Source organism: Moschus berezovskii, chromosome 13 (assembly GCF_049115385.1).
Source record: "Moschus berezovskii isolate FMDL1 chromosome 13, NW_MosBer_1.0, whole genome shotgun sequence".
Taxonomy (NCBI): Eukaryota; Metazoa; Chordata; class Mammalia; order Artiodactyla; family Moschidae; genus Moschus; species Moschus berezovskii.
The window spans coordinates 32,048,098-32,073,549 of record NC_142472.1 but is presented as its reverse complement, the minus strand read 5'-3'; the positions used below and the strand labels follow the sequence as shown (position 1 = coordinate 32,073,549).

At 36.9% G+C, this 25,452-nt stretch overlaps 1 protein-coding gene across 1 annotated transcript in view; it reads left to right on the top strand.

Annotated features, from left to right (window-relative positions):
* NDFIP2 (Nedd4 family interacting protein 2) overlaps nt 1-17,769 on the top strand; it is a 73,505-nt gene extending 55,736 nt beyond the window's left edge. Inside the window, exons 5-8 of the mRNA XM_055426544.2 lie at nt 6,088-6,212; nt 10,963-11,029; nt 13,646-13,751; nt 15,835-17,769. Coding sequence (XP_055282519.1) covers nt 6,088-6,212; nt 10,963-11,029; nt 13,646-13,749 — 296 coding nt within the window. The 3' untranslated portion in view covers nt 13,750-13,751; nt 15,835-17,769. The remainder of the gene's footprint in view (nt 1-6,087; nt 6,213-10,962; nt 11,030-13,645; nt 13,752-15,834) is intronic.
* The last annotated feature ends 7,683 nt before the right edge of the window (nt 17,770-25,452 follow it).

Sequence of the window (25,452 nt, the reverse complement as noted above, 5' to 3'; positions counted from 1 at the left end):
GCTAGGTTTTTATATAGCTTTGGGCTCACATATTGTAATTGCATCCAGAAAGGGGAGATATCTAAGAGTTGTAACTGTACCTTAAGAAACTCATAATATTTGTGAAGTATTAAATTTTATTGAATTTGTTCTATTTATAAGGAAAATAATTTTTTGGTCATTTCGTTGCTTGTAGTTTAGTGGAAATGTCTGAAAATTAATATGTTGTTAACTTCATGTTATGTTGATAGTTTAAATAAAGAGAATTGCATGAGGATAAGACTGCCTTTATGCAGTTTAGAATCAAGTACAGTAAAATCAATTATTCTTTGTCTGGGAATTTACCGTATTTGAAATGTGATGCATTTATATATAATGGGGATTTTTTAAAAAATAAAATCAATAAGTGCTTAATCTTAGTATTATATTGGTGTTCATTCATTTGTAATATTCACTGTTTGTTTTCAGAGCAAGTATCAAATTGTTTAAAATTTAAACATTTTAAACTTTTCATTTTGAAGTAATTTCAAGTTTAGGAAGAAAAAGGCAGAAACAGTACAATTGGCATATAGCTTTCATCCAGCTTTTCCAGGTACTGATCAACATTGGGAAGTTAAATTAACATCATGAAATAACATTGACTAGTTTGTAGACCTTTTTCAGATTTTCCCAGCTGTCCCACAGATGTCTTTTTCTTGGTCTAGCATCTATTTTGGGATTACACATTGTATTAGCCTCTGTGTTTCCATCATCTGCCTCAATCCAGAAGAGTTTCTTAGTCTTTGTTTTGTAACAATTTTGATTCTTCTATAGAGTCCTGGTCAGTTATTTTGTAGAATGTCTTTCAATTTGGATTTAACCAGTGTTTCCCTGTGATTAGATTAAGGTGGTACATTCCGCCCCCCCTCAGCCCTCCCCCCAAGAATACCACAGAAATGCTGTGTTTTCAGTGCGTCATATCAGAAGGCAATGATCTAGGTGTCTTATTACTGGTGATGTTAACTCTCATCAGGATAAGGTGGTGTCTGCCAGCTTTCTTCACTGTGGAGTTACTCTTTTCCCCTTTATTATTAATACATATCTTGTGGCTATTGAAAATTTAAAAGTGTAGCCATACTAGTTAATGGATAAACTATAGTATATAGTATTGCTTTCTGATTACCTGACAAATTCTTTGGGTAGGTGGGAGGTATATATATAAAATGATCAATGTATACAGGTGTAAAAGACTTGGTTGCAAAAAAAAAAAGAAAAAGACTTGGGTGCTACAGTCCTACCTACAGTGTTTCTTACTTACCTTGTGACTTCGTGTGTGGAGCCTAACTGTTCTGAGTCTTAATTTGTCCTTCTATGAAAGGGAATTACTTCTGATCCCGTCCTTCTTGAAAGGCTAATGTAAGGATCAAATGAGTTAATATACGTGAAATGCCATGAATTGTGAGTGCTGTTCAGTGAAGGTGTGGTCTCCTTTCTCATCCTTAACTGAGACTTCTCCTCTCAGTTCTAGTAAGTCATTTGATTGGCAGCCTTCTTTCAGATGCCATTCACCTGTCTAAACTAAACCTGCCTTATTTGCTCTTAGGAAAAAAAGGACCACAAGTGGAGAATTGTAATTGGCGCAACACTAAGCATACTTTACCAACTTTCCTGTGCTAATTTTCCTACTCTCCTGTTATTCACTCCCCCACATCTTACTTTTCCACTGGAGTACAGCTTATATGAACCTGTTGCTTCTCTGGGTTCCATCTTGGGCCTTGCTGTGTTGGGAATAGGTGACCTCCACCTTTTTTTTTTTTTAATTGATTTATTTTGCTGTGCTGGGTCTTAGTTGCAACATGCAGGATCTTCAGTTTTCACTGCTGTCTGTGGGATCTTTTCAGTTGTGGCATGTGGATTTTCAATTGTGGTATGTGAAATCTAGTTCCCTGACCAGCCATCTGCAAGCCAGGAGGAGAACCCTCACCAGAAACGGAATTTTCTGACTCATTGATCTCAGACTTCTGATTGGGAGTGTGGAGTCAAAGCCACTTGACCAGCAGGAAAGTCCCTTCCCTACACCTTTTAAGCGTTCTTCTTTTGTTGTAGCTCTCTAGCGGAGCATGCATGAATGAAGGCGGAGCTGAAAGAAAAGTATTCATGTCTTCTCTCTTAGGCATGTATTCGTCTGTCTCTATTACACATTCTTTCTTTTATGGACTTTCCATACCTGAGGTTTAATGTATGTTTATTAAATCCTTTTCCTGACAATTCAGACACGTCTTAGCAGTACTCAACGTTTTGGCTCCGGGGACCAGTTTCATAGAAGAGAGTTTTTCCACAGACCAGGGAGGAGGGGGAATGGTTTTGGGATGATTTATGTGCATTGCATTTATTGTGTACTTTATTTCAACTATTACATCAGCTCTACCTCAGATCATCAGGCATTAGATCCCAGAGGCTGGGGACCCTGTGAGGATCCAGAATGGAATGATCTGCCCTTTCTGTACCTTAAAGACTTATTCAGCTTTACTTTCTATCTTATAGGCCAAAGGGCATAAAAAGTGAATCTATCAATGCTTCAGTAGTCACAGCTTCTCTGTTTAACTAGTGCCTGTATATGTGAGAGCAGTTAAAGGTGATTAAGTTACATGTTTGGCTCTTCAGGCTGCTGGAACAAAATATCACAGGCTGGGTGGTTTAAACAATGAAAATTTATTTTCTCACGGTTCTGGAAGCTAGAAGTCTGAGATCAGAGAGCCAGAAAGCTTGGTTTCTGGTGAGGGTTCTCCTCCTGGCTTGCAGATGGCTGTCTTCTTGCGGTGTCCTCACATGGCCTCTTCTCTGCGTGTGTGCATAGAGAACTCTGCCGTCTCTGCCTCTTCCTGTAGGGATACCAATCCTGGTGTATTATGGCTTTACCCTTATAACCTCCGGTACTCGTAACTCCCTCCCTATAGGCCGTATCTCTCCATAAGTCACACTGGGGGGTTAGGACTTTAATCTACAAGTTTTGAGGAGGGTGCAGTTCAGTCAATAACAAATTATATCATATGAGCACAGTTTAGGAATTCATACCACTGGTGGAGACCAAAAAGAAAACATGACACCTCATTAAGTACTTTTTCATCCTTTTGAATCTTGTTCCTCTTTGGGGCACAGTGATATGTCTAGTAGATAGTGGTAGGTCTGAATTTGAAGAAACTGGACAGTGTTTAAATGCTTTTTTCCCTCAAAGCTAAACATATACATGCTCAATGGTACAAAAAAATTACACTTTTGAAATATTTTGCTGTTTTGGATTTCTCCATCAGTGCTTCCTGTGTTTTGACATAGGAAGATACGTGTGACATGAGATACTTGCAAAATGATAGAATGTTCATAGCACACTGGGATGGGGTGCTTAGGAATGGAGGTGTCAGTCCTCTGCCCCATACCTCTCCTGCCTGCCCTAAGAGTTGAAAGAAATACCTCAGCTTGTCATTAGCACATATGTGGCAACCAGTTGGGAATCTCTGCTGCTGCTTGGTAATGTCAGTTCTTTAAATAGATATGAAACTGGTTTTGTTATCTGCTTTCCCCACAGTTAACACAAATATTAGCCAGTTAGATAGCTGCTATATGCAATAGATTATTCTAGAACGATGGAAATGTTCTATCTCTGTTGTCCAGTATGGTAACTAAAATTAGAGAATAAACAAGCTTTATATAGTGTAGCTTCTCTGGTGGCTCAGATGTAAAGAGTCTGCCTGCAGTGAAGGAGACCCGGGTTCGATCCCTGGGTCAGAAAGATCCCCTGGAGGAGGACATGGCAACCCACTGTAGTATTCTTACCTGGAGAATCCAATGGACAGAGAAGCCTGGCGGACTACAGTCCAAGAGCAACTTCCACACACTTTATTTATAGTATTGTATCCTGAAATGTTTTTGGCAGGAAAGATGGGACCTACTCTAATGTGAAGAGATCGTTTTGTGTGTATAGGGATGGTGGCAGACATCTTTTAGCCACCACCATGTGCCAGGTGCTGTGCTAAGCTTTTTCTCACTTAATCCTCTTATCAATCTCATGAAGTCGGTGCTTAAAGATCAGAGAACTGTGGCTCAACAGAAGTCAGCAGTGAGTCCAAGGTTGTATATCCAGTGAATGAGTTGTGACTCAAACACAAGTCTCTTATTTCAAAATTCATTTTTCTGGCTATTGCATCACCATGTATTATAGCTTCCCATTAATGATCAAAAAGGCTGCATCTAGAAAGTTTTAGGAAGGAAGACATGATAGTAGTAGGGGCATTGTTTCAAAGAAATAGTCATCATTTCATTTGAACTTCTCTTAAAACATTTCCTCTATGTCTTTAGAATTTTGAAAAACCAGAATTTCTCTAGGTAATTTACTTTATTCTCCCTGGGGCTTGGTTGGAGATATTTAGGGTGAGAGGATGAGCAGTGAACAAGACTTACGTTCAACTTGGTCTTTAGTTTTATTATTATTATTGCTATTATTACTGTGATATTGTTGGGATCTTGAACATAAATATAGCACTCTGATTATATCTCAGGGACCTCGGATGTAATCCCAGGTCAGAATGGTTTATGCTACAAATAATAGAAAGCCCTCACTCAGCTGTTGTAAATGGTTAGGAGATTGTCTCATAAAAGCAGAAGTCTCTGGATAAGCAGACTTTAGGCGCAGACTGTGTCAGTGCTGTGGCTCTGCTTTGCTTTCTTCTTCACAAAAACAACACACACACACACACACACAAATGCGCACGTGCACACAAACCCACCGACCCACCTACCCACCATCCACCCATCCACGCCCCCCACAATCCACCCCAGCAGACTTAGAATGATGGTTTAGTTCTCAGACTGATAGCAGGATCATGGCAGCAGTTTCAGGTATGATGATTAAATGTGACATCCAGTAGAAGAAGAAGGGCCTCTTCTTTTTCTTCTTCTTCCTTTTTTAAAAGCTTTTATTGTAGAAATTCTCAAACTGGATGAGAGTATATTAAACATCTCTGTAGGATTTCCTTGGTGGTCTAGTGTTTAAGACAGTCTTCCAGTGCAGGAGGGTGCGGGTTTGATCCTTGGTTGGAGAACTAAGATCCCACATGCTTTAGGATGTGGCCAAAAATTTAAAATAAGCATACACAACATTGTAAATAAAGTCTATTTCAGTTACAAAAAGTAAACAAAGCATCTGCATATCCATCACCCAGCTTCAACAATGATCAATTTAGAGCTACTGTCATTCAGCCTAAATTCCATCCTCCCTCTCCTTGGTGTGTTTTTAAGAATGTTTTTCAGAAGTCCTATTTACAAAATAAAATCACTGGCAGGGGATTTGGGCCTCCTGTGATTTTCCCAGACTACTCAGGACTCACCTTTGGGGGCTAAGTATGGGGTCCAGCCACCCCTTAAATACAGGTTCTAGTGGTGGGTGGGTTCCTGGGAAGGGGAACCACAGGTTTTGTTAGGTAGGAGGAAGCTGTGAACAATATTTGCTCCTGGAACATTAGTATAATTTATCTATTATTAAAATACATAATTTATTCAGCTCATCTTTAATATTGCTTTTTTAAAAAGCCAATTTGGTTGGCTGGTGTCTTAGACTAGACTTTTTGGGTAGGATTGCATGGCAGCCACATTGTGACTTAATTTTTAACTGGAATAAAATTACAATTTCACCTTTTGGGTTATAAGCTCTAAGGTATTGATTCTTATTGACCAAATTGACAAGAAACCAAGCTTACCCATTTATTAATGGATAGTAAACAACTAAATATGTTTGAAAAAGGTAGACTACAGTCTGTAAGGAAGACTTAATTAGTACAGAGTTAAAAGAAAGAGAACTGCTATTTCCATTGAGCAGTGAAGTATTATTTATATTCCACGAAGTAGTAGTGGCGTTAGTCGCTCAGTCATGTCCTACTCTTTGAGACATGATGAACTGTAATCTGCCAGGCTTCTCTGTACGTGGAATTCCAGCCAAGAATGCTGGAGTGCATTGCCATGCCTTTCTCCAAGGGATCTTCCCAACCCAGGGATCAAACTCAGGTCTTCCGAATTAGGTCTCTGTTAATTTGTTTCCAGTGTGTGGTCTTTTAAAAGAATTATTTCTCTTGCTTTCAGTGGCATTTATTTTCAACTGGCTTGGATTTTGTTTATCCTTCTGTATCACCAACACCATCGCTGGAAGGTATGGTGCCATCTGTGGATTTGGCCTTTCATTGATCAAATGGATCCTTATCGTCAGGGTGAGTGTCTTGATAGCCTCTACCACTTTTATCGCTAAAATTAAAGTACATGAAATTTCCTCTGTGATTTGTAAATGTTCATTTTGTGTATTTTGTGTATATGAGTTCAGTTATTTTGAGACTTATTCTTAACTTCTATCCTTAATTATTGTAGTGGTCTCTGTGGTGTGAACATTGTCTGACTGTATTGTATGATAACTTGTTAGTATGTGGAAAGAACTTTGAAATCAGATAAATATGAGTTTGAATCTCATCATTTTTATATCATTGTTCTTTTAAGAACTTTTAAGTTTTTAAATTGTTCAGAGCGTTAGTTTCTTCATAATAGATAATAGGTGCATTTCAGTATTTTCGTGAGATAAGAACAGGATATATTTTGAGTACCTTGCCCAGTTACTGCACAAGTATATGTGCTTGGTGAATCATGGCTGCCACTATTGTGATATAGCATAGGTCTGCCTGGCATTAGTGAAGATGTAAACATTTTCATTGGCTAGTGAAATTATCATGGATTTAAATATTCTCTTACTCTTTCTTTGTTTTTGGTGACATTAAGAGGTAAAAAAGTGTTAGTTGCTCAGTTGTGTCTGACTCTTTGAGACCCCATGGACTGTAGCCCACCAGGCTACCTCTGTCCATGGGATTCTCCAGGCAAGAATACTGGAGTGGGTTGTAATGCCCTTCTCCAGGGGATCTTCCCGACCTAGGGATCAAACCTGAGTCTCCTGCATTGCAGGCAGATTCTTTACCAACTGAGCCACTGGGGAGGCCCCCCAAAATAAAAGTACACGCTTTTAAGGTAGTTATTAGAACTCATCTTTTCCTTCATGGGCTTCTCTGATAGCTCAGTTGGTAAAGAATCTGCCTGCAATGCAGGAGACCCCGGTTTGATTCCTGGGTCGGGAAGATCTGCTGGAGAAGGGATAGGCTACCCACTCCGGTATTCTTGGGCTTCCCTTGTGGCTCAGCTGGTAAAGAATCCGCCTGCAATGTGGGAGACCTGGGTTCCACCCCTATGTTCCTTCTAAGCCTTTCTTCTCATTTTCCAGTTGTTCCTGGAAATCACCCTCTGTCTCCCTCATGTCATTTACAAAATGGTGTATAGGGAGATAACAGTAAGTTCCTTTCTTTCTCCCATCTCAGCAAAAAAATAAATTTTTGTAACCATTGCACAGGTAGTACTATTGTTAACATAATCTTCCCCTAGCTCTTTTCCTTTGCCTCTTGAAGGCCCCTTTGGCTCCTTTTTACAAGGATTTTCCCCTGGTTTCTTCAGCTAGGAAAGTGGCTTTGTTAATTAGTTACTCTTATTAAAAGTAACCCACACATTTAAATGCTATGTACAATTAATAAACTATATACTTTCCACAAATCATGTATATTTAAACCGACTTCTAATTGAATGAGTCACATCCTCCTGAAATTTGCAGTAGAACCACATACTAATATGTCAGCTTCAGTGCTTGGTGGGCTTCCGTCTATGGGGTTACACAGAGTCGGACACGACTGAAGTGACTTAGCAGCAGCAGTGCTTCAGATACTTCATTTACGCACCTACATTATCAAATATCTTAAGAAAATCACCCATTACAAAAATATTAAAACTGAATTTTATGTGTTTTTTCATTATTTTTAAACTTATTTTATTACTTCCCAGGGTTTCAGTAATCTTGTCAGACCATGTCTCTCTTCAGACCAGATTATAGGCTGTGGTTATTAAACAGTCCCAGATTCTTGGTAGGACCTGCATATTGGCTTCTTTTAAGGTGATTAAAACCTGGCCATTGTAAGAACTGCCCCCTGGCAGTTCCTTGTTTTAATTTCATTTTAAAAATGTAAAGTAGGTTCTCACCACAAGCATAAATCTGTTAGGTGTTATGAGGCATGCAGAGATAAAGAGACAGTCCCTGCCCCTGCAGAAGTTACTAGTAGGAAAAACTCAAGAGTTGGAACTAGATAATCTAGTCCAACACTGGTTATTTTAGTAATAGAATTAATGACTATTATTCAAATAGGATTGCTTGTCTGAGTCACAGAACATGGAAAATGATTTGACTTTCTCAGTTTTCTTAAGGTTATTGAATTGCTAGTATCATTCTAGAACATAAAAAAGAAATCAATGCATTCTAATCAATGTTCGACTCTAGTATATTAAAGCCTAATTCTCTCATAGAACCCCAGGTTGCAAAGGAGTTAGATTGTCTCCTCATCAGCTCCAGTCAGTGTGATAAGATGGGACCTTAAATTCAAAGACTGGAGTTTCTCAAAGTTTTGTAAGGAATTTAATAGCATGAAGTTTAATCCCTGGGACCGTTTAGTTTCCCTTTAAAATACCTTTACTGAGTTAAGGTTAATGTTATACCTGTAGTGTATATTGAGAATTGATATAAGAAAAGGATTTTAAGGAATCTTCTGTTTTAAAATAATGTTGCCATTCAGTGAGCACTTACTATGTCCCAAGTATGATTCATTTTAAAACCGAATAGTCCTGCATCATCAGCGGTGCTGGAGACAAGCTAGCCATTTGACTGATGATAAAACAATAAAAAGTCTAATAGCTTGCTGAGTGTCCCACAGTTTGTGGATTAGAATCTAGCTTGACTTCCGTTCAGTGCCTGTTTTCCTAATTTTGTACTGCCTCTGTAACTTTGACTGTACTTTGACTTTTGTTACAATGCTCCAAGCAATAAATTCTCCTCGGAGTTCAGTGCTGAGGGAAAGGTTTTTTCCTAAAAGCCTGGCATTTCCTTTTATTAGATAATAAGTAATTTATAAATCACATTGCTGCTTTTCTTTTTGTTTCTGAATTGCTGTAAGCCTCACATTTAGTGTAAATACGTTTAACCCAAGATTCTCTCCAAGGCTTTTAATGTTTTTATTATTTGTTTAAAATTGCATACATATTTTGTTAAAAGCTGCCAATGCCTTTTAAAAGTAGACAGGAAGTAAACAATAAAATACTGGTGTCATATTAACAAAATAAAATCATAATTATTTTAAAAATTTAAGTCAGATAAATTCTTACTGTTCATTAATTTATTTTCCAAAATTTGATTTCTTGCAGCCTATGGTTGACTACTAAATATGACTTATTAAAAAAACCCAAAATACAACTTGACTGAGCCCTCTGATTTTTTAGTATTTTGAAACATGTTTGATAACTTACTAATGAGCCCCAAAGCTTATTAGTTTATTCTTTTTATGTAGTGAGTTTTTCCCTTTGACTTCAAAATGAATATAATTATATTCTTTACTTGGGAACTGATAAAGAACAGCTGCAGGTCGGTACTTCTGGTGAAGAATTACATTGTTCTTTTCTGGTTGCCTCTTGTTGGGGATATTATATATTAAATATATTTTAAGGTATCTTTAAGAATTATAAAGGTAAAAATGTATGGTTTTAGTTTCTTTATTCCTTTTGTTCTTATAATCTGCGAAACCTATATGAAAGCCTTTTGTTTCTTATTAATCATTTAATTAAAAAGTAATGCAGCTGTCCTACTTTGCAAGCTATATTTTCAGTTTTCCAATTCTTCTTTCATTGTATTTTAAAGGTGTAGGAATACATGGGCTTGGTATCTATAATGGTACTTTGAAATCTCTATTCTTTGAAATTTCTCAGACTCAAAGCTGAGAACTTAGATCATGGTTCATGTATTATAAATACTTTCTGGGAAGATACTTTAAAAGCTTTAAGAAACATTTAGATACCCTTTAGTGGATGTGCTTTCCCACACAGTAACATTATTTACAGGTTGTAAGCGTTTTTGTTCTTACCAAAACTGTAAGATTTTTTTTTAATCTTTTGTGGTAATTGCCGGTGAAAAGTTGGAAATAATTACTTACAAATTTGGAAACAGATACATCTGAGGACAAACATGCTTTTAACAAACTCACTTTTAGTTAAATTCAGGTTGGAGACTGGTAGAAACAGAGTAGATAAACAGGAAAATGAGACAGATTTAAAAAGAAAACTTTTTAAAAATAGTAAGTCATTGTGTCCACAGTCAAATCAAGGAAAAGATACCTGTGTTCAGTGTCATCAAACCCTACCTTCCATCTGCCTGTTCACATTCTGATTTCACAGAGAATTTATAAACTGTCTGCCACGGCCACTAATAGGAACTGTTGAAATGCCACTTCAAGGTTCATTTAGCTGTTCTCAGCTCACTGTTGGGAAATGAATGCTGGAGCATCTAGTTTGAAAATAAAAAAGACTCTAATGAGTTGGGGGTCTTTATGTGCCTAGTATTCTTGGCAGTGATTAACAGTAGGGGGTATGCAGAAGGTCAAAAGCTCTTCTTTTTAGAGGTCAGCAGAACATCCCCATCTGATAAGATTAAACTAATGTGGCTTTTGGTGTTAATATCTAAAGCAGCGGGTTGCTGTAGTGTGTTTGGGATGGTAGTTGTGGCTTTGAGAGATTATGAGAAAAGAACTGACATGTGAACTCTTTAATGAGAAAAATGTTGGATTAGGTTACATAGCACTTATCTTTCTTCCTTACAGGCAGTTTGAAACTGATTTATATTTCTTAAATATTTTGTGTAAGTTTGTTTGCTGATAAAAAAACTTCTAAAAGTTTTTTTTTTCTCAAATTTTATGTGTAAATTTTTTCTTTTTTTCTTTTTGTGCTGTTTTATGTGCTGATATATTTATTTGAGTTAAATCATTCTGAAACTGAGGTTAATCTATGATTTTCAAATTTAGGTCCATAAATACAATAAATATATTTATGTTCATTCCATAGTTTTCTGATTATTTTACTGGATATTTCAATGGACAATACTGGCTTTGGTGGATATTTCTCGTACTTGGTAAGTTTATTCCTAATGCGTTTCGGTATGACTAATTTGCATTTAGTTTAACTTTGGTATTTCCTAAAATTGTAAGATGTAAATATACTGTGTTATTTACATGAAAGAAAAATTTTCTATTGAAAAATTCTCATGTCCAAACACATGTCATCTTGGCTATACAGATAGTTTTACATAACACTCTGGTTTCTGATTTAAAATTCGGAGCCTGTCAATTTAAAGAATCAGTGGTTGAATGAACTGAATACTGCAAAACTTGAAAATTATAAGATGATTAAAAAATAATTGCCTTCAGCATTTATTTTGGAAAATAGACATGCCTGAGTTTCTTTTAATGATCGTAGGAAATGTTGAGAGGAGGCTAATTGGATATTCTACCTATTCTTTTATTTTTGGATCATTGAAACATTCTTTACACTTTTGAAGTGCACTCTGCATTAATCATTAATCAGTCAGGCGTAAGGGAAGGCTTCATGCTTAATGATCACAGTGCTTCTGTTGAGTTTTCTTCTTACCAGGCATATCGTTTATTAATATTGATGAATTTTATGGATTTCCAATCTGTGTTTCCTTGTGTTTTCCTCTTTAGATGTATGATAATTAAGTTAATCTTAAAATCACATTATACTTGTAATCCACATTTCAAATTTATTTACCAGCATGAAAAATACATGTTGTTTCTCTTTAGATTTAAGAGCCCACATTTCTGTAGTAAATCACTTGTACCGGAAAACAGCACTTCAGTAGGTGGCAGTGTTCTCCTGGCGTTTTTATTTAGTCCTGCTGTTGCATCTGTAGGATCTTTCAGGAAACAAAATCTTAATGGTCAGCAAAGGTCACTAAAGAGCCTAGATTCTTTTTCTGAGAATTATGGTGAAATCATGCCAACTATTTGTATATCTCTTGTGATTTTGTTGGGGGGTCAGATTGGACAAAAGTTTAACCAGTTTTTTTGTCTTGTTAATTGTTTTCTGACTGATTCTGTGCTTGACTGAGTTTCTTACTCAAAAGGGAAAAAATTTATAATGTCCTTTAGGTGTTTAAGCACATTGAGTGAGATATTTGCTTATAAATATTATTAGAGGATTGAAGAGTCTTATGACGACAACCATGGAACACAGTATAATGCAGGCACAGTCCCAGTCCTCATCAGAGCCATAATCTAGCATTTAGGGGAATGTGAAAGCTTAATCCGTGATGGGAATGTTGCTGTCACATACCCAGGAGAATGTTGCGCACACCCCAGAACGCTGAGAAACCGTAGCTGCTGCTTGATTGGTTTCTAGGTGGGAATTGGCTAATTTTGGAAAATGCCTGAGCAGAGCAAAATAGGTCTTAGCAACAGCAGCTTCATAGACTAAAGAAGGGATTTCACAAATAATTTTGGTTTACATTTTTCAGTAATACTTTTATGTTTGGATCACAATGTCATTATCTTTGAACAGCATCTGGAAGGGCATAAGGGCGGAATTCAGAGTGGGAGTCACACATGGAAAAGAGGATATGGGAAGCAGATGGGATCAGATTTAGGTGAAATTTATACCGCTTGTGTTAAGTCACTATTTGTGTCTCTCTCCTGTCTTCTGTCTCTAATTTATTGTAACCATGCTTCTTATTTTAGGGCTTTGATTATTGTCTTAGAATTGGGTTACAAATTTCATTTAAGACTTTGAATTTAAATTGACAGGCTCGTCCTCCTGGTGAGGAAAGTTCCCTGCATACATATTATCTGCTTCTTGCCCCAACTCCACCTCACCCCCTTATTACCTGGTTAAAAATTAACTAGAGTTAATAAATATTTCACTTAGAATTGTATGCTTAAGTGTATCAAAGACTTCGCTAATAATGGTAATGCTTTTGACACTTAGCTAATATTTTTCATCTAGAACTTTGATACATTTCACAGGCTTTGTTTTATCGATTACTAAAGATACTTGTGATGTAAATGCTTATTATTTAAACATACTGTTTTACAGAGAACACTGAAATAGAAGATGTATCTCAAATCATTCAAGAATTCACTAGAGTGGCTATTTCCAAAGTCTCCTGTCTTGATTTTTCTTAAATTTTTTATTATAAGTTAATCTACTGTTATTACTTGGAAATAACTAATAATTGAATTATTTACATAATGCACGTATCTCTAAATATAGATTTTACAGATGACAGGCACCCGATCTGGCTAGACAGGCTTATTACTGGTTTTATCCTACAATTGTTAGCAATTACGTATGCTGCGTATGTTCTCTCTTGAATACTTTATATCAGTCAATATGTCTTTCTATGAGTTGAATCAGTTTAAATACATTAGGTAGCTTTCCTTGTTAAAAAAATATTTTAATAAGTGTCTATTTTTGCGTAACTTAGCACTTTCATTGCTTTACTTTAGCTATATCTAGGCTTAACAAATTGAAAGAATTTGGAGGTAGCAGTAAAATTTTATTATATTCCCTTATAATAGAGCTATCATTATAGTGTAAAATGTGGAATGAAGGGAATCCTACACATTAAATTCCTTTGACCAAGAGGACCTTGTTTGTAATTGTCTATTTCAAATTTATCATATCCCCTTTCTTTGTAAGAGCATAATATATCCATATATTTCCACCTCCTCAGGCCTGCTTCTTTTCTTCAGAGGATTTGTTAATTATCTAAAAGTCAGAAACATGTCTGAAAGTATGGCAGCTGCTCATAGAACAAGGTATTTCTTCTTATTATAGAGGTAAGAAATATTAATATATTAACTGTGTATTCCCTTTGTATTCAAATTCACCCCATGCATTTGTTGTTTAGTCACTAAATTGTGTTTGACTCTTTTGAGACCCCATGGACTATAGATCACCAGGCTCCTCTGTCCATGGGATTTTGCAGATAAAGATACTGGAATGAGTTGTCATTTCCTCTTCCAGGGGATCTTCCCAACCCAGGAATCAAACCCTTGTCTCCTGCATTGGCAAGCGTATTACTTTACCACTGAGTCACCAAGAAAGCCCTTTACCCCATGCATATTAAATGTTTAATGCATACTCATGTTGTTTACTCAAATTTAGCATTTTTAATAGATTTTTAATACTGTTAACAGTATTGAAATTTTAAAAATTGCAAACTTTTAAGATAACTTCCATTTAAAAAATTGAATTTCATTACATTTTAGTTTTAAAAAATACATTATGAGTAAACTAAAACTTTAAATCAGACCTTTAAATTTCTGTTTAAAGCTTGGCTACAGGTTGTATATGAAGTAACCACCAGCACAGCATGTAAAGGCTTGAAAAACAGAATATGACAAAGCACCTACACAGAAAGAATGGGCATTTTGCATCAGTGTGAATTTCACACAGGTATCTGCAGGCTAAAACAGACAAACAAAAAACCAAATCTGTGACTGAAAAGCAATTTGCCATGCACTGATCTTTTTTTTTAAAAACAACGACAACAACAACAACTTTATGGTTTATTGAGGTTTAGCTGATTAATAGTGCTGTGATAATTTCAGGTGAACAGCTAAGGGACTCAGCCATGCGTATATACATGTATCCATTTTCCCATAAACTCCCCTCCCATCCAGGCTGCTACATCACATTGAGCAGAGTTCCCTGTGTTACATACACAGTAGGTCCTTGTTGATCATCCATTTTAAATATAGCAGTGTGTAGCTGTTCACCCCAAACTCCTTAGCTGTCCCTTCCCCCTGGCAACCATGTGAGAGATGTCATGTGCTACTTCTCCTTCTCTGACGTATCCACTCAGGATGGCGGTCTCTCTGTCCATCCACGTTGCCGCAGACGGCGTTATTTCATTCTTTTTAATGGCTGAGTAATACTCCACTGTGTGTGCGCACCACATCCTCTTCACCCATTCCTCTTTCAGAGGACATTTAGGTTGCCTCCCTGTTTTGGCGACTGTAAGCAGTGCCATGCACTGATCTTAACAAACTGGATCAAGGAGTAAAGGTTGTGTGAAGAAAATAGGAGCTCTGTTACTGTTTTCTTAACATGTACATTTATATCAACAATGGAGGCTACAACTTGAATAAATGGAAAAATAAACGAGCAGAGATTGTCTTACTAGTTATCAAGTAAGTTTCTGGAGGCTGTGTGTATAGTACAGGCATTTATTTATTGTGCGGCTAGTAGATCTTCAATGAAGAGACCTCAGACCTCGCTGTAGTACTTTAAAAGCAAGTACTATACACTTCATTGTTTTGAACTTTTCAAGTATTTGAACTGCGTTAGCCAAAGGTCTACTAAAACACTTAACTTCCTGATGTGTCTCCAAGTGCAAGATGTTTCAAGGTTGCTATGACTAAGTATACATAAATTATATGTTTTGTGATTTGGTTGCTTAAATTTTATGCTTATATGACTGTTACATAAGCTAACATAATTTACTTAATTCTGCTGAAGATGATTGCAGTTGCATTTCTGGATTGCACTTAAGTATTATTTTAAATGTTCCATTAAGGTTTCTTCCTTCCCCTTGAAGATGTCACATTTTCTCTTTACCTTGTCTACAGTGACCTTAAGGGTTTGTAAATTTACTAATTTAAATGATATTCTGTGAATATTCAGTGTGATTATCTTGTTTGCCTTTTCAGGAGTTTAAAATATAATGTAAATATTTTTTCGGTGCTCTCCTTTAGAGGGTTACTTTGGAATATATTTTGATCTGTGCTACTTTATGTCATTCTTACCAAAAGGCTATTATATTCTTGATGTAATACTGTAAAATGGGTTTTCATTGTACTATCATTTGGATAATTGCAACTTAATACATTTTAAAACTAATGCTTTCTCTGTCCCTAGACTGCGTCGACCAGACATTCCTTTCTTACATCAATGTGACATTTCCAGATCATCTGTAAACCTGCAACTTTAATAGGATAGAAGACTACTAAACACAAGACAAATTCGTGAAGAAAAGATAGAGCTTCAGAATTGAATGGCAGAGTGGTTTATGCTTAAAAGCCATTTCTGTTCATTCTTTTAAATATTTATGTTTCATTGGTTTTGCGAAGTTGCATATGTGCCCATTTAAAAGATTTGCATATACTTGAAAGAAACCATACAGTTGTCGCAATCAAGTCCAGTCACATTTGATTAATCAGTGTTTGATATAATTGAAAGATTTGAGTGATAAACAGTCTTCCAGCATGTAAATGCCATTGACTTCTGACCTGACATTTAGTATAATAAAAATGAAATTATTAACCATGTCAAATGCTTTAGTTTCTGGCTCTCAGATTTATCTAGTAACTCTACACAGGAAACATTCTTTGTTATATATAAAGTTTTTTTGAAATCTGCAGTGCTGATTATTAGAAAGGATTTGTGAGACTTTTGAACATGATAGTTATAACATTATTTAGCAAAACTTTCTGTAAATAACCATGCAAACCATGCATAAATTACTTTCTGCATTGTTTTCTTAGAAATTGTATCTAGGTATCTTTTCCTTAATTTTAATTTAAGTGGACTTAATATATTTAGAAAATTTGGATGTTAAAGATAGTTTTAGGACAAATTTTAGAAAATGTGGGTATGCCACATTTCCTTTAAAAGAAAATCTTTTTTTCTTTTTTTTAAAGGGACATGCCAGCTTTGGGGATTCTCAAATGAGAAGCTTGATTTTTAGTATTGTCCATCTTATAGTTCTTAGAGAAAGAGATTGTATTAGATATTATATTTATTTCATTTAAGACATTTTTGAAAATTAATTTTCTGAATAAGATATTCTCGTTTGCATTTTTGTCTTTTAAAAAACCAATAAAAATATCTTTCAGTATCATTGTAATATTTTTTTCCTTTAGATGTTTAGCTTAGCAAATAAAAACTTGTGCTTTTAATATCTTCTTGCTTTCTGATTGTAAGGTTAACTTGTAAAAATCATTTCCTGAATTGAGACACATGAAATATTTGTTTTCAAGTTTTGGAAATGTGTCTGTGGAATATAGGGGTGTGAGTGTGCTGCGAGAGTGTCTGTGAATATGTATTATTACAACTGGAATCTATTTTGCATTCATAAGCTACTACATTTTGCAAATCATTTTATGGTTCATCTGTCTTCTTTTCAGTTATATCTTTGCTTTTGAATGTCAACATTAAAAATTACCTTTTAAACTTTAAAAATCAGTTAATACAACTATATAGAACATTTAAAATTGATTGCTTGTTTATTATTAGACACCAGCTACTAAAAGATACATTTAAAACTTTTCAGGGTCATTTTCCACTTCTGAAAAAATAAAATTTATTATGCTTTGTAACTTTTTTGTATTTCTCTGTGTTTTCTCATTTACTTCATTGTCTTTAGTAAATTAAACATGCCATTTTGTTTTTCTGATTGAGCCTCCTATTTTTTGTTTCCATCATTTATTCTCCTCTCCTGCATAACATTTTTATTGTTGATTAAAGTATCTTGAACCCTTGATTATTGATTAAGGTACCCTTTAACAATAGCCTGGGATAAAGAAAACGAAATATTTGATTTAGTTGCCTGTTTTGGAAATTAATTAAAATTAGAATTTATTTATAAGAAATGTGAGCTCATGTTAGAACTTTTTATTGTTTATTAATTTCCTGTAAACCTGTACTTTGTAATAGTTTTAAAATGACATTAAGCTATGATACAGAGTAAATTAAAATTACTAGATCATCTATCATACATCAATTTATTAACTTTTCATTTTTGTGATCTTAATACTTGGCTTATGCATGTAGATGTTGACCCGACATCAAAACTTCACTTTTTGTTTTGATTTTTTTTCCCCCACAAATCTGTAAGATTCAAGTGTGTTGTTACTTCAGTTCAGTTCAGTTCAGTCGCTCAGTCGTGTCCGACTCTCCGCGACCCCATGAATCACAGCACGCCAGGCCTCCCTGTCCATCACCAACTCCCGGAGTTCACTCAAACTCATGTCCATCGAGTCGGTGATGCCATCCAGCCATCTCATTCTCTGTCGTCCCCGTCTCCTCCCACCCCCAATCACTCCCAGCATCAGAGTCTTTTCCAGTGAGTCAACTCGTCTCATGAGGTGGCCAAAGTATTGGAGTTTCAGCTTTAGCATCAGTCCCTCCAATGAACATCCAGGATTGATCTCCTTTAGAATGGACTGGTTGTTACTTAGTCCTCTTTAATTGGTAGAGTTCATTGGTAATCTTAAATTTCATCATCCAGTGAGGAGACTCAGAATATTCTTTTAGAAAACACCATTCTCTCCTGGATTTATAAAATCCTACACACTTCCCTTCATTTCCTGTGAGCTTGGACAGAATAGCTGCTGCTGTGTTTTGGAGACACTTAACCGCCTTTGCATTCTGCCTTAAGTAAATTGAAAATCAAAATCCTTGTTATGGTACATATGAACAGTTTTTGAATGAATGTGAACTGGAGCTTGGAAGCTAATACAAAAAAAATGTATTACATTATTTCTGTTATATTTGAAATAGCTCATTATGACCAGAAAAATCCATCTTTATGTTTTCATGAAAAAAAAAAAAAAAGCCCAAATTTAAAGTAAAAATACATTTTCTATACAGTGTGTCCAGGATACATTTTAGGAATTTAAAACACAAATTCTATTATACTTGGTTAAAATGAAAATCTCTTTTTAATAGAAAAAAAATACTAATGCTAGCCTTTTATTTTGAGTCTATAAGCTATATCCCATGCCTTTGAAGATCATAAATCAACCTGTTAAGACAATAATCACTAATATTTCAAGCAAAACCTCTCATGACAGGAAAAGTAGAGTTCCAAGGGTCTAGTTGGAGAAGAATTCAGGGTTTCTTAATTTACCACAATTTTTTTCCAACTGGTCTATCCATATAAAGCACAAAGGTAATGATAGTGCATCTGGTAACTGTATTTAACTAGAGTGACATATATCCTGAGTTTGCGCATAACAGACCTGGTTATTACTATTTCCTGAGCTTAAATCGTGCCTCCTTTCTCATAAGTGTCCTAATTTGGAGGAGAATTTGTATGATAACCCTATATATAACTCTCCACTGTATTGAGAAGTGACTGCCAAAATCTACTGCCTTGAGAGAGGGAACTGCAGTATTAGGGCAGGAGTCAATTACTGTTGTCACAGCCTTGCCTCGACTTACCTGTTAGGCCTGTAGAAGATACAGTACATATATTTTTTCTTCTTTTTTTATTAATAGAAGTATTGAAATGATTCCACTTATGGTAAATAGTAAATAGTGAGCTTTTATATGTTTTAACTGCTGTTAAATTGTTTTTTTGTTAATTCTTCAAATAGTCATGTGTATTATTTTTTAAAACTTCATTCTTGATAAAGTTCAGCTGTTAGATGATAATGTGCCATTTATTATTGAATGTCCTTTCCCATATATAGAACATGTTAATATGTGTTTTACTTGTTAATAAAGTTCAGTAAATGTGGAACTGTGACCCTGTCATGCATCCTTTTGAAAATCAGTTTGATTGACAATGTATTAGCAACACCTTGGCCTCACAAAATGTTCATATGCTTGAACTTACGTTACGTGGAAAACAACTGGCATGGGATTAGGTTGGAGAGTGAGTAATTTGTATGTTGGGAGATAGGTTGCAGTTTAATAAATGCAAATAATTATGTTTATTTCTACTTTGCAAAAGATTAGTGGTCGCCATAGATCAGACCTGCTTATGGGTATATTCTCATTAGGGAAAGAAAGGAAAGGAAAGTGAAGTCGCTCAGTTGTGCCTGACTCTTGGCGACCCCATGGACTGTAGCCTACCAGGCTCCTCCATCTGTGAGATTTTCCAGGCAAGAGTACTAGAGTGGGTTGCCATTTCCTTGAAACCAGGTCTCCCACATTGTAGGCAGACACTTTACCCTCTAAGCCGCCAGGGGCATACGACCTAAAATGCAGTCTACCCTGTAGTCAGAAAAAAAGAAAAAATTCATTCCCTATTTCATAAAAGTTAAAAGGAAAATGTTTATTTAGAGCTCAGTATGTTTTCTTGTTTTCATTTTCCTTGATGTTTTTAACTTAGCTTTCAATTTTTGTTTGATTTTGAGAGGTTGAGCTATATGCTTTTAAAAACCCCACTTCCATGGTTTTCATGGAAACCAGTGAAAAATCCAGCAGCTACATAAGGAAGTTGTTTAGTTGCTAAGTTGTATCCGACTCTTGCGACCCCATGGACTGTAACTCTCAGGCTCCTCTGTCTGTGGGATTTTCCAGGCAAGAAGAGAGGGTTTGCCGTTTCCTTCCCCAGGGGATCTTCCTGACCCAGGGATCCGAAATGTGTCTCCTGCATTGGCAGGTGGATTCTTTACCACTGAGCCACCAGGGAAGCCCCTGGTTCACAGAACCTTGGAGGCAGTTTTCCTCTCTCTCAAGCTTCCAAAACCCATTTTTTTAAAAATTACATTCCTACTTCTTTCATGTTTGAATCAGTGTTTTACCTTTAGTGACAGTGGTTATCCTTCCTTAGAGCTGTGTCATCTCGTAGCTTTACCAGAGCACCACGAGATCCACAAGTAAGACCAAAGTTTGTTCAAAGCTCAGAAGAAACCTGGCGGGCAGCCTCCGCTCTCAGAATGTGAAAAGTAAGTCACCCTGTTGGAAAGTACGAACTCTTCTGTGGAGGTATAAGAACTGTACTTGCGCAGGCATCCCCAGTGTAGAAATACATTGTTTCTTTTCCATCAAACTTAGCTTCTCAGCCATCTAGATTCCTGCATAGTAATTTGGTTTTACTAACTGTGGCATTTGGGCTCTAAAATTTTAATTCCCATTTTATTCATTCAGAGAGAAGACCTGAAGACCATTAATTGCTGGCAAGCATTGACCACTCATCCTAATATGATAGGTGATGACAGAGGAAGTAAAATATCACTTCTTAAACCCAGGCTTTTAAACTGATGATTACTATGGAAAGCATCAGTTCATCTAATTAATGAACTCCACCCCCACCCCAAACTGGATCAGTCAGTTCAGTTGCTCAGTCGTGTCCGACTCTTTGCGACCCCATGAATCACAGCACGCCAGGCTTCCCTGTCCATCACCAACTGGATAAAATCGAACAAAAGTTTAATATGTAAACATGGGAGAGACCCAGAAAAACTGAGTAACTTCCCAAGGTGGCAGAAACCCTCATCTTAAATCTTCAGCTGGGAGTTACAAACTTTAAAGAAACAACTGAGTCATAAATTTCCCTGATTCTACGGTATGTCCAGGGATGAATTCCTGATGGAATGATTCTTGGAACCTTTCTTTAGAGCTGTGATTGTCATTCAGTATGTGTGTTAGTCACTCAGTGTTGTCCAACTCTTTGCGACCCAATAGAGTAGCCTGCCAGGCTGCTCTGTCCATGGGATTTTCCAGGCAAGAATACTGGAGTGGGTTGCTATGTCTTCTCCAGGGGAATCTTCCCAACCACGGATCGAACCTGGGTCTCCTACATTACAGACAGATTCTTTATCATCTGAACCACCAGGGAAGTCCGTTATTCAGTACAGTGCATTATAATAAATGCAGAATTTGGGGGAAGTTAACACCTCAGCCTCAATTTCTAGAGGTTCCAATGCAGTACGTCTACTCCATGACTGCACGTCTCCTTTCCATAGTCTGAAGTGGTGGGAGTTCGATCTAGCAGCGCTGCTGATTCCTCTCTTCTCACGTATTCCTCTCTGTATCCAGCTCCCTGTATACTAATGACGGAAAGTTATGAGCATCAGGATCAACACATCAGTCAGACTTCCAGGGCAAGGAAAAGGTACATAAAACAGGTCTTAAAGCATTAATGAACATTCCTAGAGTTTTGTTTTTTGACCTCACAGCTTTCTGATTTTCCTGCCTTTAAACACACTACATGGCTGTCTGCAACGCTGTATCTCCAGGGTCATGTGGGAGCCTTGGGACAGAATAGAACTGTTTGTGCAGAGAAGATAGTTTCTTTCTCCATCTTCTGGAACACGAGCAGAATTAGACTGATCATCCAGTTGATTTTTTTTTTTTTTGCTTCAAAAAAAAAAAAACATTTTTTTCCTCACTAGTATCTTCCCTTCTCTATCCTTGAAGAGCCTGTGGCTGATTAAGGGAGGTGGCTTTGTGTAACAGAAAGGCAGAGTTTTGGAGCCAGGCTAAACCTGGACTCAAATATCAGCCCTCATGCCAGCTCAAGCAGTTTCTTTAACCAACGCCTCAGTTTCCTTACCTGTTTGTTGGGAAGCACAATGTGTATGAACCTGAGGATTACGTGAGGTTTGTGCAAAAGAGGTAGACATTTTATTGTGTGTTTGCTGACCAGGCTGCCAGTTAGTGTTAGCTGATGTCTCCAGGACTTGAAGCAGGGCCCTGCCTGGTGTAGGCGTTTGATCTGCCAGACGCTCTGACAAGAGTGGTTACAGCAGGATCATGTGGACCCAGTCCTGACTCCTTGTATCTTCTCTGAAGCAAGTGGGAATTCAAGCAAACGGTGCTTAGATGACCATTGATTTTAAGGGGCATAATCACACAAAGAGTGGAAGGGAGGTACCTGTGTGCCAAGTAGTGAAGTGCTCCAGCTGGCAGGGGCAGAGGAAGCGCGCACATGTCTCTGGGGTGAAGCTTGGAAGCCTGCAGGCCAGTCCCTCAGAATCTCACTATAAGACGCTGTTACCCTATCATTGGTGACTTGTGGCTTTTGCTCAGGGAGCCAGTGCACTGGCAGTCATGTTGGGAAGTGATCAGAAAGTTGGTTGGTAGGCAGCTTGATTCTGATTCGAGGACAGGTTATTTCACCAGCTTCCTCACAAATGATGGGTTCTTCGTCTTGGATTTATTTATTTTTTAATGTCTATGACTGGGACCTCCCTGGTGGTCCAGTGGTTAAGACTCCATGCTCCTAAGGCAGGGGTTTGAGATTCAATTCCTGGTCAGGGAACTAGATCCCACATACTGCAACTAAGACCTGGGGCAGCCAAATAGCTCTATAAATAAAGAAAAAGGAAAAGCAGATGTCTAGTGGGAGTTAGGACTTTCACCAACACTGGTAACAAGGCCACCCTTCCTCAGGGTGAGTGGACACCATGTGAGGAGCTGGAATACCCGTCCCTCCTCAGCAGTAATGAGGAGGTCCCCTTCTTGAGCATCAGAGCAGTCCAAGTTGGGGATCTGGGTTTCTACTCTGCCTGCAATACCAAGGCCACAACTCCTTTTCCTGGCTAGAGAAAGCCAGCGAAAACAGAAGGTATTCATCAAGATCCAGAGTCTCGTAGTTTGGCATGAAAGGTGCAGGTTTCATTCAAAAATCTCTTGTCATATAACAAGGATTTCAGCTGTGCAGTTACTAAAATCTAAACCAGGAAAAAAAAATGTCAAGAAATTTTCATGTGACTGTTCAAGTAAGAACTTAAATCCTATAAGTCATTTAGCTAGGAGAAAAACCCTACCAGTTATAGTCATTGGCAATTTATTTCAGTGTGTTTCAAGAATGCTAATAGAAGCAGGTAAAGCTTTATGATTATTAAGCCTTCAACTTGATGCTGTGTGAAACATAGAGCCCTAGTGATGGGAGCTTGGAAGGAGAATGAAAGGGACATGTTACCCAGAGAACCATAAAGTAGTGACCTTGAATCGTGAGACTAAAGAGTCCAGGTATACAGTTGGGCCTGCAAATGCTGAAATTTTTCCAGAAATATCTGGAAAATAAAGCTAGCAAGATTCTTGGCGGTAGGAATAGTTTTTAGCTTTTATTGGAGGAGGAAGCAGATTGTATAGTAATAGTTGCTCATGTCTGTAAAAATTTTAAATGCTTTAAAAAACCTTAAACTTCTATCTCTAGTATATATTGTTGCTAATAATGCCACAGATTTGGGGGTGACTTTTTAAAATCTTTAAAGATAGAAACAATGACATTCTTCAGTAAAGAAAATAAAAAAGTACCACTAATTCCTTAAATGATTCATGGTACATCACTGCTCTCCCCCAGGTCCAGCACTCTTTAGCATTCATGTATCAGTAAAAAGGTACATGAGAAACGGATAACATGTTTAGTTGTATAACTGAGTTTGTCTCCCTTTGATTTCCTGAGAAGGAAAATAGCAATTAGATGTGTTTACTTAAGAAGGAGTAACTGAATGCCCATTGAAGGGCTGGAAGAGTATTTGAAAGAGCAATGGGTTGATATGCATACACTACTATGTACAAAATAGGGCTTCCCTAGTGGCTCAGACAGTAAAAAATCCACCTGCAATGCAGGAGACCTGGGTTTGATCCCTGGGTTGGGAAGATCCCCTGGAGAAGGGTGCAACCCGCTTCAGTATCCTTGCCTGGAGAATCCCATGAACAGAGGAGCCTGGTGGGCTACAGTACATAAGGTTGCAGGGTCAGACACGATTGATGCAACTTAGCGCGCATTAATGTATGAAATAGATAAGCAATGAGAACCTACTGTATCTCACAGGAAACTCTACTCAACGCTCTGTGGTGACCTAAAAGGGAGGAAATCCAAAAAAAAAGAGTGGATATATGTACACATATAGCAGATTCACTTTGCTGTACAGCAGAAACTGACACAACATTGTAAAGCAACTAGACTCCAATAAAAATTAAAATAGTAGAAGCTGAGATCTGAATTTAAAAGAAGAGCAACAGTTTATGTAAGCTTTCAGTTCTGCAGACGCTTCTGCCCACCCAGAATGCTGTATAAAACCTTCACTTTTGTTTTCCTAGTGATGAGCCTTCCTGAATTTACCACATAAACTTTTTTTTTTTAACCACATAAACTTTTAATGAGTGACCTATTTGCAAAGCTCTCTTCCGGTTTAGCAAATACAAGCTGATAGAAACTTTTACCTTGTAACTTTTCTCCTGTTTTTCTCCCATCTGAACTTTACCAAGGTAGGAATCTTTCTCTGTCTCACACCCCCCTCCCCATACAATGGCGTTAAACTCTTAAGCCAAACCCAAACCAAATACACAACCCCTCCCTCCAAAAACAACTCCCCATCATTCACAGCAGCCATCTGCAGCATTTTTGTACTGTGATTTTTCTGAATGAAATTAATTATGCACAATGGCATTGAAATATAGTATTTGCTTTAACCTAAATAGGCATTTTAGATAAAACAAAAACTTTCTATTCAATAATAGAACTTACCTAATTGTTGAAGGAAGGACAAAGTAATACATGATGATACTTAGAAGCAAGAGGAATGAAGACCTAAATATTGATTTAAAGTAAGCAGCTGGAACCGTTAATGCTATTATCCATTTTTAAAGACAATTTTACAAATGGAGGAAATGTTTATTACTTGTCCATACAAAGCAAGGCCACTTAACTCTCCTTGTTATTTGCTTTGCATTGTTTGTCTTTCCTCTGGAATTTACGTACAAGATATAAACTAACTTCAAATCTGGATGAATGAAGACCAAAATATGAAAAAATGATTATTCAATTTTGTTGAATTAATAAAGCAGGCA